This window comes from Heteronotia binoei, chromosome 6 (genome assembly GCF_032191835.1).
Source record: "Heteronotia binoei isolate CCM8104 ecotype False Entrance Well chromosome 6, APGP_CSIRO_Hbin_v1, whole genome shotgun sequence".
Classification (NCBI taxonomy): domain Eukaryota; kingdom Metazoa; phylum Chordata; class Lepidosauria; order Squamata; family Gekkonidae; genus Heteronotia; species Heteronotia binoei.
The window spans coordinates 148,581,784-148,595,185 of record NC_083228.1 but is presented as its reverse complement, the minus strand read 5'-3'; the positions used below and the strand labels follow the sequence as shown (position 1 = coordinate 148,595,185).

Below are 13,402 nucleotides of genomic sequence, written 5' to 3'. Positions count from 1 at the left end.
CACAGGGTGTCTGTTGTGGGGGAGGAAGGGAAAGGAGATTGTGAGCCACTCTGAGACTCTGTCCTTGAAAGGGCAGCTGCTGTAAGAGCCCCCTCAGCCCCACCCACCTCACAGGGTGTCTGTTGTGGGGGAGGAAGGGAAAGGAGATTGTAGGCCACTCTGAGACTCTGTCCTTAAAAGGGCAGCTTCTGGGAGAGCTCTCTCAGCCCCACCTGCCTCACAGGGTGTCTGTTGTGGGGGAGGAAGGGAAAGGAGATTGTGAGCCACTCTGAGACTCTGTCCTTGAAAGGGCAGTTTCTGTGTGAGTCCTCTCAGACCCACCCACCTCACAGGGTGTCTGTTGTGGGGGAGGAAGGGAAAGGAAATTGTAGGCCGCTCCGAGACTCTGTCCTTGAAAGGGCAGTTTCTGTGAGAGTCCTCTCAGCCCCACCCACCTCACAGGGTGTCTGTTGTGGGGGAGGAAGGGAAAGGAGATTGTAGGCCGCTCCGAGACTCTGTCCTAGAAAGGGCAGCTTCTGGGAGAGCTCACTCAGCCCCACCCGCCTCACAGGGTGTCTGTTGTGGGGGAGGAAGGGAAAGGAGATTGTGAGCCGCTCTGAGACTCTGATTCAGAGAGAAGGGTGAGGTACAAATCTACAGTCTTCTTCTTCTTCATCATCATCTTCTCTCTGCTCCTTGCTTCGGGCAATGGGGGGCTCTGGCTCCCACAGGGGAGACTTGGGGGAGGGTTGATTTCCTTGCTGGAGGGGAGGGGGCTGTCTTTCCCCTTCTTGCTCACTTTTGCCCTCTTCTCTCTCCCTGCTGCAGCCCTCTTCAACCTAATCCCGGTGGGCCTGCGTGTGGTAGCCATCCAGGGCGTGAAGGCGGGGCTCTACGTGGCCATGAATGCCGAGGGCTACCTCTACAGCTCAGTAAGTTGGTGGCTTGTCTTTCGGGTCCTGATGACCCGCCGCGTTCATTGGTTGAGTGTTTCTAGGCAAAGGTGAAGATTTCTGAGTATAATATTCAGAGAAGTGTTTCCACAGTGAAGGCAGGCGGCTTGTGCTGCCTCTGTGGTGCTCTCTTGAGATGGAATTGGCTCCCCAAAGAGGGGAGGGGGACACAATCCTTGGAAACTTCTAGAAGCACACCTCGCTGGATCTTTTTGCTGGACTGTATTGCAGGCGTTTTACTAGGCCTTATCAGGGCTTTTTTTAATAGCAAGAACACACAGGAACGCAGTTCCGACTGGCTTGGCATCAGGGTGTGTGTGGCCTAATATGCAAATGAGTTCCTGCTGGGCTTTTTCTACACAAAAAAGTCCTGTGTGAAACAATGGTGATGTCAGTGGGTGTGGCCTAATATGCAAATAAGTTCCTGCTGGGCTTTCTCTGCACAAAAAAGCCCTGTGTGGAACAATGGTGATGTCAAGGGGTGTGGCCTAATATGCAAATGAGTTCCCGCTGGGCTTTCTCTACACAAAAAAGCCCTGTGTGAAACACTTGTGATGTCAGTGGGTGTGGGCTAATATGCAAATAAGTTCCCGCTGGGCTTTCTCTTCACAAAAAAACCCTGTGTGAAACAATGGTGATGCCAGGGGGTGTGGCCTAATATGCAAATGAGTTCCTGCTGGGCTTTTTCTGCACAAAAAGCCCTGTGTGAAACAATGGTGATGTCGAGGGGTGTGGCCTAATATGCAAATGAGTTCCCGCTGGGCTTTCTCTATACAAAAAAGCCCTGTGTGAAACAATTGTGATGCCAGTGGGTGTGGCCTAATATGCAAATAACCAGTCCCTGGTGCCAAAAAGATTGGGGACCGCTGCAGTAGAGAATCTCTAATGCTGGACATGGACAAGTGTATTTCCACTGAACCCGGACACGTGCTTTCATCCCAGTCTCGTGGCTCTTGCAGGGCTGCTGCAGCCTCCACGTAAGATTGGAGGACGCTATAGAAGTTTATAAAATCATGCGTGGAGTGGAGACAGAGCGGACAAAGAGAACTTTCCCTCCCTCTCCCGAAAGAGTAGGACTCAAGGGCAGTAGCTTCAGGACAGACAAAAGGAAATACCACTTTACACAGAGAATGGTTAAAATGTGGACTCTTCTGCCCGAGGATGTGGCGACGGCCACAAGAATAAACAGCTTTAAAAGGGGATTAGATAGATTCATGGAGGACGCGTTTGTCGGCGGCTGCTGGCCGTGGTGAGTAAAAGGAATCTCCACATCCAGAGGCAGTCACTTACTTATTTATTTATTACAGTTGATTTTTAAAAAAAATGCCACCCATTCCCTGTAAACGGGGACTGGGGCAACGCACACCAATCAACAAACAACGTATTATATAAGGCAAAACACTGCAACGTCTGCTCCGATGGGAATCTAAATTTCCAATTACGCCACCGTCTTGTGGGGGCGGGCGGGTGGGAGGAGGTTCCTCCCAGAATGCCTGGCAGAACATCTCTGCCTTCCGAGCCCCGTGGAACGGCATGAATTGCACAGGTCTCAACAGGGCACAGATTTCAGCAAAGAGGTCCGCCAGTTTGGGGACACTTAAAGTTCGGGTTCTGGGGAACACAAGCCAGTTTTTATCAGCAGAGCATAATGCCCTTTGGGGGACATACCAGGAGAGATGTTACGTAGGCCCCAGACTGTTAAGGGCCTTAAAGGTAACCACTAAAACCTTGAACCTGATTCAGTGCTCAAGTAACCCTCTGAATCCCAGAGCCAGGGGACAACGTCAGGCCTTGGCCTCTCTGCCCTGTTGCTGGCCATCCACAGGATGCTGGATTACAGGGACCATCAGTGGTCTGACCCAGCAGGGCTCTTCTGATGTTCTTATGAAGGCCTCGGCCTCTCTGCCTTGTCACTAGCCCTCCAGAGAAACTGAGTGCCCACTGTGTGAGACAGGAGGCTGGATTAGATGGACCCTCCCTGGTCTGATCCAGCAGGGCTCTTCTGATGTTCTTCTCAGGGGAAGCTCTTGGCCTCCATGCCCTGTTGTTGGCCCTCCAGAGGAACTGGCTGGCCACTGTGTGAGACAGGAGGCTGGACTAGAGAGACCCTCACTGGTCTGATCCAGCAGGGCTCTTCTGATGTCCTTCTCAGGGGAAGCCCTCGGCCTCCATGCCCTGTTGTTGGCCCTCCAAAGAAACTGGTTGGCCACTGTGTGAGAAAGGAGGCTGGACTGGATGGACTCTCACTGGTCTGATCCAGCAGGGCTCTTCTGATGTCCTTCTCAGGGGAAGGCCTCAGCCTCTCTGCCCTGTTGTTGGCCCTCCAGAGGAACTGGCTGGTCACTGTGTGAGACAGGAGGCTGGACTAGAGGGACCCTCACTGGTCTGACCCAGGAGGGCTCTTCTGATGTTCTTCACAGGGGAAGGCCTCAGCCTCTGTGCTGTTGTTGGCCCTCCATGTTCCATGTTGTGTTTTGATTGTGGCTTTTGCCCAGATAAGGCCGGAGGAGAGCATAGTCCTTCTAGGATGCTTTGAAATTGGCCTGTTTGGATTGCTCAAAGAGACAGACCGGAGGTGTGGGTGGGGCAGAGGGCAGGGGGGAAAGAGAATGTGTATGTCTTGTTTTCTCCTGGCTGGTTTCTTCAGCAGGGCCGTTCATTTCTGGAATTGTGTCTATGCATCACTTCCATTGCCTTCCCGGGTCATCTACGCTTTCCCCCCAGCAAGCTCATTTGACCGACCTCGGAAGGATGGAAGGCTGAGTCAACCTCGAGCCGGCTACCTGAAAACCCAGCTTCAGCTGGGGATCAAACTCAGGCCGTGAGCAGAGCTTAGGACTGCAGTACTGCAGCTTTAACCCTGTGCGCCACGCGGCTCTTCCTCTTGCACAGGGGACTACCTTTTTGTATCGTTGTTGTTATTGGGTAGACAGAGATGCTGAGCTTGCAAATTCAGAAGGACCTGAAAGCAGGAGGCGGTTGGGGAATGCTTTTCACAGGCTTATTTATTTGCCCGTCTGCCACACGGAGGTCTCTCTCAAGGTGGCTTTCAGTGTTCAAAGGATGCAAGCACAGTGCCCAAGGGCGTCTGTTTGTTCTCCCCGCACACACACACACACACAAAATGAAGTTGAGCCAGCTTGCACAGAATTCTGGAGGAGGAGGAAGGGGGTGGTGGTGGTGGAGGAGAAGGTGGCAGCAGAATTTTGGACCGAAACACCAGACTGCATTGATTCCCCACCTCCGCCCTGCGTGTAAAGTGAATGCAGGGCGAAGTCTTTGCTTCCTGACTTTCGACAGCCAAGGAAGCTTTCTATTTGTACGGAGGGGAGTATTTAAAATCTGAGAGGCAAGTGCTGCGGTCTGAAGGAACACGGTCCGGATCTGAACCTCCTTTTCCTGCCTCAGTCCAACTCGGAGTAGCTGAGAAGGGCAGGCGGAGGGGTGGAAGGGGCCATCGTTTTCCACATGACCCTCTGCCCCCTGGCTGGAAGCTCTTTGCAGGGTTTGATAGTCTGTTAAGGCTGCCTCCTCATCATACTTGTTGTGGTGTTTACCAGGAATACATGCGCATCCTGGATGTACACGATGTGTGTATCTCTTTGTAAGTCAGAGTTGACATGCTGCACACTTTACCAGTGAAAGTATGGATCAGAGCCTGAGTAAATGGTGGGTTTCAATTGCATCTCGAGTTGTTCAGATTGAACTTAACCTGAGAGATACTAAATACTCCTGTTCTGTAATGTCTGTTTTTATGGTTTTAAACTCTGTTGTTTTATTGTTGTGAGCCATCCTGAGCCTGCTTGCTGGATAAGGTTGGGTATAAATCTAAGCATTAAATTAAATTAAATTAATGCACATTTGGAGGAAAATGAAGTATGCTTTGTACACAGATTGTACGTGCGCTCACTGTGACTTGTGAACAGGGCTAGATTGTATGAGCATTCACTATAACTTGTGAGCAAGGCAGAGTTTTGTATTGCAGCACGCTCAACAGCAGGGTTGGACGTTAAATTTATTTATTGATTTGTGTATTAGATTTATATGCCCCCTCTTGCTGTCAGGTGTCCTCAAAGTGGCTAACAAAAGTCAAAACATTAAGAAATCTCCTCTGCATAATCAAAGTAAAACTAGGTAGCTCACATAAACCATTTTTTTGGTTCTGGTGTATTGGACCTGGAAAATATTGGTATTTCCAATGGCCCATCCAGTGCAACACTCAGAACATAAGAGAAGCCATGTTGGATCAGGCCAATGGCCCATCCAGTCCAACACTCTGTGTCACATAAGAACATAAGAGAAGCCATGTTGGATCAGGCCAGCGGCCCATCCAGTCCAACACTCTGTGTCACATAAGAACATAAGAGAAGCCATGTTGGATCAGGCCAATGGCCCCTCCAGTCCAACACTCTGTGTCACACAGTGGCCAATATATATATTTATATACACACACACACATTGTGGCTAACAACCACTGATGGACCTCTGCTCCATATTTTTATCCAATCCCCTCTTGAAGCTGGCTATGCTTGTAGCCGCCGCCACCTCCTGTGGCAGTGAGTTCCACATGTTAATCACCCTTTGGGTGAAGAAGGACTTCCTTTTATCCGTTCTAACCTGACTGCTCAGCAATTTCATTGAATGCCCACGAGTTCTTGTATTGTGAGAAAGGCAGAAAAGGACTTCTTTCTCTACCTTCTCTATCCCAAGCATGATCTTGTAAACCTTGTTGTGGCTAAGAGCCACTGATGGACCTCTGCTCCATATTTTTATCCAATCCTCTCTTGAAGCTGGCTATGCTTGCAGCCACCACCACTTCCTGTGGCAGTGAATCCCATGTGTTAAACTCCTTTGGGTGAAGAACTTCTTTTATCCGTTCTAACCTTGCTGCTCAGCAATTCCATGGAGTGTCCACGAGTCCTTGTATTGTGAGAAAGAGAGAAAAGGACTGCTTTCTCTACCTTCTCTATCCCATGCATAATCTTATAAACCTTGTTGTGGCTAAGAGCCACTGATGGACCTCTGCTTCATACGCTTATCTGTTATGTCTTGAAACATAAGCTGATGTACCGCATGGCGATCGCTACAGAGGCGACCCCACGGGTCCCCGGATGTAGCTCGCTAGACGCCCCACCCATCAAGATCCGTGGCGGGAAGTTTGACTGGCCAGGATTGGACTGGTCAGACTGGGGGGCAGTTCCGGGGAATGTATATAAGCGGGACCCGGCCCGTGTGTTCCCTCTCTTGTAATGTACCACTGAATAAAGCATGTTGCCTTCAAACCGTCTCTCACTCAGTACATTACATTATCCAATCCCCTTTTGAAGCTGGCTATGCTTGTAGCCGCCACCACCTCCTGTGGCAGTGAACTCCACACGTCAATCTCCCTTTGGGTGAAAAAGGACTTCCTTTTATCCGTTCTAACCCGACTGCTCAGCAATTTCATTGAATGCCCACGAGTTCTTGTCTTGTGAGAAAGGCAGAAAAGGACTTCTTTCTCTACCTTCTCTATCCCAAGCATGATCTTGTAAACCTTGTTGTGGCTAAGAGCCACTGATGGACCTCTGCTCCATATTTTTATCCAATCCTCTCTTGAAGCTGTCTATGCTTGCAGCCACCACCACTTCCTGTGGCAGTGAATTCCACATGTCAAACTCCCTTTGGGTGAAGAAGGACTTCCTTTTATCCGTTCTAACCCGACTGCTCAGCAATTTCATGGAGCGTCCCCCCCCCCCCCTTGGATCCCTTTGCAGCGGCCTCCCCAGACTTTCTGCAGATTGCTCTGTCCTTCAGGGCTGCCGGCTGGAATCGGGCTTCTGAGGCTGGTCCTGTGAACCCCTGGCCAAAATGAGGCCTGGTCCGTCCTCAGGTTGCAGCTACTTCTGAAAGCCAGTTTGGTGTAGTGGTTAAGTGTGCAGACTCTTATCTGGAAGAACCGGGTTTGATTCCCCACTCTTCCACTTGTAGCTGCTGGAATGGCCTTGGGTCAGCCAGAGCTCTGGCAGAGGTTGTCCTTGAAAGGGCAGCTGCTGGGAGAGCCCTCTCCAGCCCCACCCACCTCACAGGGTGTCTGTTGTGGGGGAGGAAGGGAAAGGAGATTGTGAGCCGCTCTGAGACTCTTCAGAGTGGAGGGTGGGATATAAATCCAATATCTTCATCTACCTCACAGGGTGTCTGTTGTGGGGGAGGAAGGTAAAGGAGATTGTGAGCCGCTCTGAGACTCTTCGGAGTGGAGGGCGGGATATAAATCCAATATCTTCATCTACCTCACAGGGTGTCTGTTGTGGGGGAGGAAGGGAAAGGAGATTGTGAGCCGCTCTGAGACTCTTCGGAGTGGAGGGCGGGATATAAATCCAATATCTTCTTCTTCTTCTGTTTCCACCCCTGCCACTCTACGGAGCCACCTCTCCCATTCCCCCCAGGGCTCGCTTTGGAGAAAAATAGGTGGTGGAGCTCACCCAGGGATTGTTATGCAGCTGCACCATTCAATGGACAAGGTGGGGAGAAGACAAAGACTGCAGATTTATACCCTGCCCTTCTCTCTGAAAGCGGCCCTGTGGCGCAGAGTGGTAAAGCAGCAGTACTGCAGTATTGTGGTCTGAACTCTCGGCTCACGACCTGAGTTCAATTCTGGCGGAAGCTGGATTCAGGTAGCCGGCCCAAGGTTGACTCAGCCTTCCATCCTTCCGAGCTCGGTCAAGTGAGCACCCAACTTGCTGGGGGGAAAGCGTAGATGACTGGGGAAGGCAATGGTAAACCACCCCGTAAAAAAGTCTGCTGTGAAAATGTGAAAGCAACGTCACCCCAGAGTCGGGAACGACTGGTGCTTGCACAGGGGACCTTTCCTTTCTTTTTCCTTCTCTCTGAATCAGAGCAGCTTATAATCTTCCAAATCTTCTCCCCTCCACAACAGACACCCTGTGAGGTGGGTGGGGCTGAGAGAGCTATGACAGTAGCTGCCCTTTCAAGGACATCCCCTGCGAGAGCGATGTCTGACCCAAGGCCATTCCAGCAGCTGCAAGTGGGGGAGTGGGGAATCAAACCCGGTTCTCCCAGATAAGAGAGCTGTGGGTGACCCAAGGCCATTCCAGCAGCTGCAAGTGGGGGAATGGGGAATCAAACCCGGTTCTCCCAGATAAGAGAGCTATGGGTGACCCAAGGCCATTCCAGCAGCTGCAAGTGGGGGAGTGGGGAATCAAACCCGGTTCTCCCAGATAAGAGAGCTGTGGGTGACCCAAGGCCATTCCAGCAGCTGCAAGTGGAGGAGTGGGGAATCAAACCCAGTTCTCCCAGATAAGAGTCCGCACACTTAACCACGACACCAAAGTGGCTCAGAGAACCCTCAGAAAGGTTCAGGAGCTGTGCTTCTGTCAGCTCCTGCTGAATCCGAGGCCTGCCCATCCCCCCCCCCCCCCCAAAGATCTGCAAGTGAGGCTCTGCTCAGCATTCTGCTTACGTGAGGGGGTTGATGTCTGAGCATGCGGGGGGGGGGTGTCATTTTCTGCTATTGGCTCCATGGCTTCGGAATTTGCTGGGAGAAGTTGCGAACCAGATGTACAGTCTCATTTTAGCAGTTTGGGAAACGAGTTTTGGTTCTGAAAGGCATCTCGCTTTTTGGATGCTTCTCCTGAACTCAGCACTCAGTATTTAATCCCTCAATTCTGCGGCTGTTTGCTTTTGTTTTTATTGATGTTTGTCCCTAAATCCCGTTGTGTCTGCAGGCAAGTAGGCATCTGTAGCCCTGGCTATGCAACCACTTCCCTTCAAATTCCCCTGGAGTCTTGTGTTCGGCTTTGGGCATTTTAAGAAGGATCTAGACAAGCTGGAACGGGTCCAGAGGAGGGTGATGAAGATGGTGAGGGGTCTGGAGACCAGGTCCTCTGAGGAAAGGTTGAAGAAGCTGGGGTTGTTTAGCCTGGAGAGGTGGTGTCTGAGAGGTGATAGGATCACCATCATAAGAACATAAGAGAAGCCCTGTTGGATCAGGCCAGTGGCCCATCCAGTCCAACACTCTGTGTCACATAAGAACATAAGAGAAGCCGTGTTGGATCAGGCCAGTGGCCCATCCAGTCCAACACTCTGTGTCACATAAGAACATAAGAGAAGCCGTGTTGGATCAGGCCAGTGGCCCATCCAGTCCAACACTCTGTGTCACATAAGAACATAAGAGAAGCCCTGTTGGATCAGGCCAGTGGCCCCTCCAGTCCAACACTCTGTGCCACATAAGAACATAAGAGAAGCCATGTGGGATCAGGTCAATGGCCCCTCTAGTCCAACACTCTGTGTCACATAAGAACATAAGAGAAGCCCTGTTGGATCAGGCCAGTGGCCCATCCAGTCCAACACTCTTTGTCACACAGTGGCAAAAAAAAAAGGTTCACAAGTGGGGCTAGAAGCCCTTCCACTTTGCCCCCCCCAGCACCAAGAATACAGCCACTTCACTGCTTACTCTCAACTCCAAATCATTAATGAACACGTTAAAGAGCCTGGCACCCAGTACTGAGCCCTGTGGCACCCCACTGCTTACCATCTTCCACTGCGAAGACTGCCCATTTATACTCACTCTCTGTTTCCTATTAATTAGCCAGTTTTGGATCCACAAGAGTGCTTGTCCTTTTACTCCATAGCTTGAAGGGTTGTTATAGAGAGGATGGCGCAGAATTGTTTTCTGTGACCCCAGAAGGTAGAACCAGAACCAACGGGCTGAAATTAAATCAAAAGCATATCCGGCTTAATATTAGGAAGAACTTCCTGACCGTTAGAGCGGTTCCTCAGTGGAACAGGCTTCCTCCTCGGGAGGTGGTGGGCTCTCCTTCCTTGGAGGTTTTTCAACAGAGGCTGAATGGCCCTTTGACAGCAATGAAGATCCTGTGAATTTAGGGGGAGGTGTTTGTGAGTTTCCTGCATTGTGCAGGGGGTTGGACTAGATGACTCTGGAGGTCCCTTCCAACTCTAGGATTCTATGAAATGCAGCCAGCCAGGTTCTGTGGAGCAAGTGCTCAGAAGAGAATGCCATCTCGTGGCTGACTTCACATTCAGCTGTACTTCTGCATCAGCGCCGCAGGCACACCTGTGTGCTCTTGCTGGATTGGGCTGGTTTGGGAATTTCTGGCGCTGATGCATAGTTCCAGAATCCGCTGCTGTATCATACCCTTGCGCACAATGAATGAGGGGAGGGGGAATCTTTCCCAGCTAGAATCCTAAGCTGAAAAACTTCATGCAGTTCCAGACTGGTGACTTGCGTTCTCTTTTCATGCCCTTGAGCTCATATTGTTGGAAACGGTGGAGAGAATCAAGAAAAGAATAGCACACGTGACCTTCACACCCTGTCGACCACCTTTTGGGACATGTGTCCCCCCAAAAAACCTCGTATTCTTCAATGCACCGCAAGCTACTTGTGGTGTCTGGCCCCTGGGAGGTTCTTCTGGCTTTTACCAGGTCAAGGCCTATGATACTCCTTTAGAAATATTTGTTGCCAGTGAATTTATATGACATGCAAAGTCTCATAACTCTATGGGATATAAGCAGCTAGATCAACCTGGTTTTCCAAAGCGATGGCATGTGACCCTTAATTTTATATCCGTGGTTCATATAGTCCTTAAGATGTGATTTATTCAGCAAAAGAAATTATGTTTAAGTGTGTGTGTGTGTATTTGTGTGTGGATGGATGGATAGACAGAAGGGGGAATTTTTTTGCTGAATGTATTGTATTTGTAAAGGACTAAGTACATTGTATTTACTATATTATATTTACTATAAGAGAGCCAGTTTGGTGTATTGGTTAAGTGCGCAGACTCTTATCTGGGAGAACCGGGTTGGATTCCCCACTCCTCCACTTGCAGCTGCTGGAATGGCCTTGGGTCAGCCATAGCTCTCTTATCTGGGAGAACCGGGTTTGATGCCCCACTCCTTCCCATGCAGCTGCTGGAGTGACCTTGGGTCAGCCAGAACTCTCTTATCTGGGAGAACCGGGTTTGATGCCCCACTCCTCCACTTGCACCTGCTAGAATGGCCTTGGGTCAGCCATAACTCTCTTATCTGGGAGAACCAGGTTTGATTCCCCACTTCTCCACTTGCACCTGCTGGAATGGCCTTGGGTCAGCCATAGCTCTCTTATCTGGGAGAACCGGGTTTGATTCCCCACTCCTCCACTTGCACCTGCTGGAATGGCCTTGGGTCAGCCATAGCTCTCTTATCTGGGAGAACCGGGTTTGATTCCCCACTCCTCCGCTTGCACCTGCTGGAATGGCCTTGGGTCAGCCATAGCTCTCTTATCTGGGAGAACCGGGTTTGATTCCCCACTTCTCCACTTGCACCTGCTGGAATGGCCTTGGGTCAGCCATAGCTCTCTTATCTGGGAGAACCGGGTTTGATTCCCCACTCCTCCACTTTGCACCTGCTGGAATGGCCTTGGCTCAGCCAGAGCTCTCTTATCTGGGAGAACCGGGTTTGATTCCCCACTCCTCCACTTGCACCTGCTGGAATGGCCTTGGCTCAGCCAGAGCTCTCTTATCTGGGAGAACCAGGTTTGATTCCCCACTTCTCCACTTGCACCTGCTGGAATGGCCTTGGGTCAGCCAGAGCTCTCTTATCTGGGAGAACCGGGTTTGATTCCCCACTCCTCTGCTTGCACCTGCTGGAATGGCCTTGGGTCAGCCAGAGCTCTCTTATCTGGGAGAACTGGGTTGGATTCCCCACTCCTCCATTTGCAGCTGCTGGAATGGCCTTGGGTCAGCCAGAGCTCTCTTATCTGGGAGAACCAGGTTGGATTCCCCACTCCTCCACTTGCAGCTGCTGGAATGGCCTTGGGTCAGCCATAGCTCTCTTATCTGGGAGAACCGGGTTTGATTCCCCACTCCTTCCCATGCAGCTGCTGGAGTGACCTTGGGTCAGCCAGAACTCTCTTATCTGGGAGAACCGGGTTTGATGCCCCACTCCTCCACTTGCACCTGCTAGAATGCCTTGGGTCAGCCATAACTCTCTTATCTGGGAGAACCAGGTTTGATTCCCCACTTCTCCACTTGCACCTGCTGGAATGGCCTTGGGTCAGCCATAGCTCTCTTATCTGGGAGAACCGGGTTTGATTCCCCACTCCTCCACTTGCACCTGCTGGAATGGCCTTGGGTCAGCCATAGCTCTCTTATCTGGGAGAACCTGGTTTGATTCTTTACTCCTTCACATGCAGCTGCTGGAGTGACCTTGGGTCAGCCATAGCTCTCTTATCTGGGAGAACCAGGTTTGATTCCCCACTTCTCCACTTGCACCTGCTGGAATGGCCTTCGGTCAGCCATAGTTCTCTTATCTGGGAGAACCGGGTTGGATTCCCCACTCCTCCACTTGCAGCTGCTGGAATGGCCTTGGGTCAGCCATAGCTCTCTTGGGAGATCCGGGTTTGATTCCCCACTCCTCCACTTGCACCTGCTGGAATGGCCTTGGATCAGCCATAGCTATCACAGGAGTTGTCCTTGAAAGGGCAGCTTCTGGGGGAGCTCTCTCAGCCCCACCCACTTCACAGGGTGTCTATTGTGAGGGGGGAGGAGGTAAAGGAAATTGTGACTGTTCTGAGACTCTCAGATTCAGAGTATAGGGTGGGATATAAATCCAATATCATCATATTAGTGAAGAACTGAGTAAATTGCTGCTGTTGTAACATGTCTCTTAAACATATGCTTTGGCTCTGTCCAGTTATTTGGGTTTTTGGAAGCAAATAATTACTCTGATCAATTTTATAGTGGAATATTGATTGATCTTTGCGGATGTTTATGCACTTTTAAACTAATTGCCTGTCTCCTGGTGGCTAACTAATAGTCAGCAGAAATGGGCTTTTTATGCCCTGATCATTGCTAAAGGATTTAGATGCTGGAGAGACAAGTGCCTCCTTTCTGTCATCGAATAGATGTGGGACCTTACAACCAGATCAGAATTTGAGTATGTGGCATATAAATTCCAGTTGCCCATGGACATAGTTTTGGATGTCTGGAAGCCTTTTATATGTATTTATCTGTAGACTTTCCACCACTGCTGGTTGTATTTTGTTATCCTTTCTGTTTGGAGGTTACAATTAACATTTTAAAAAAAACCACAGTTCCAAAGGCAGCTGCAGCGTGCTGAATCCCTCTACTTGCATGGAAATTATTGGAGAGAGGCCTTTACTCAGTCTCTGTTTGTACCACTTCCCAGCAGAGAAACTTGCCACAGGCTTTGTGACTTCTTACCCTCTTTTCTCTCTCACCCGGGAGGTTCCCACAGCCCCTTCTGCTTCTGGAAGTGAAACTGGCAGTGGTGTGGTTGAATTTGCTTCCTCCAGGCAGATCTATATCTGCTTGAAAGAGCGGGTGGGGGTGGGGGTTCTCCGGCAGTCTGCTCTGGGAGAGCCAGTTTTGTGTAGTGGTTAAGTGCACAGACTCTTATCTGGGAGAACCTGGTTTGATTCCGCACCTCCACTTGCACCCGCTGGAATGGCCTTGGGT

The 13,402-nt window shown here is 50.5% G+C and overlaps 1 protein-coding gene across 3 annotated transcripts in view; it reads left to right on the top strand.

The window, feature by feature from the left end:
* FGF12 (fibroblast growth factor 12) overlaps nt 1–13,402 on the top strand; it is a 399,444-nt gene that overhangs the window by 267,869 nt on the left and 118,173 nt on the right. For all 3 annotated transcript variants that reach the window (XM_060242866.1, XM_060242865.1, XM_060242864.1), the window contains exon 3: nt 808–911. In XM_060242866.1, the coding sequence (XP_060098849.1) occupies nt 808–911 (104 nt within the window). The remainder of the gene's footprint in view (nt 1–807; nt 912–13,402) is intronic.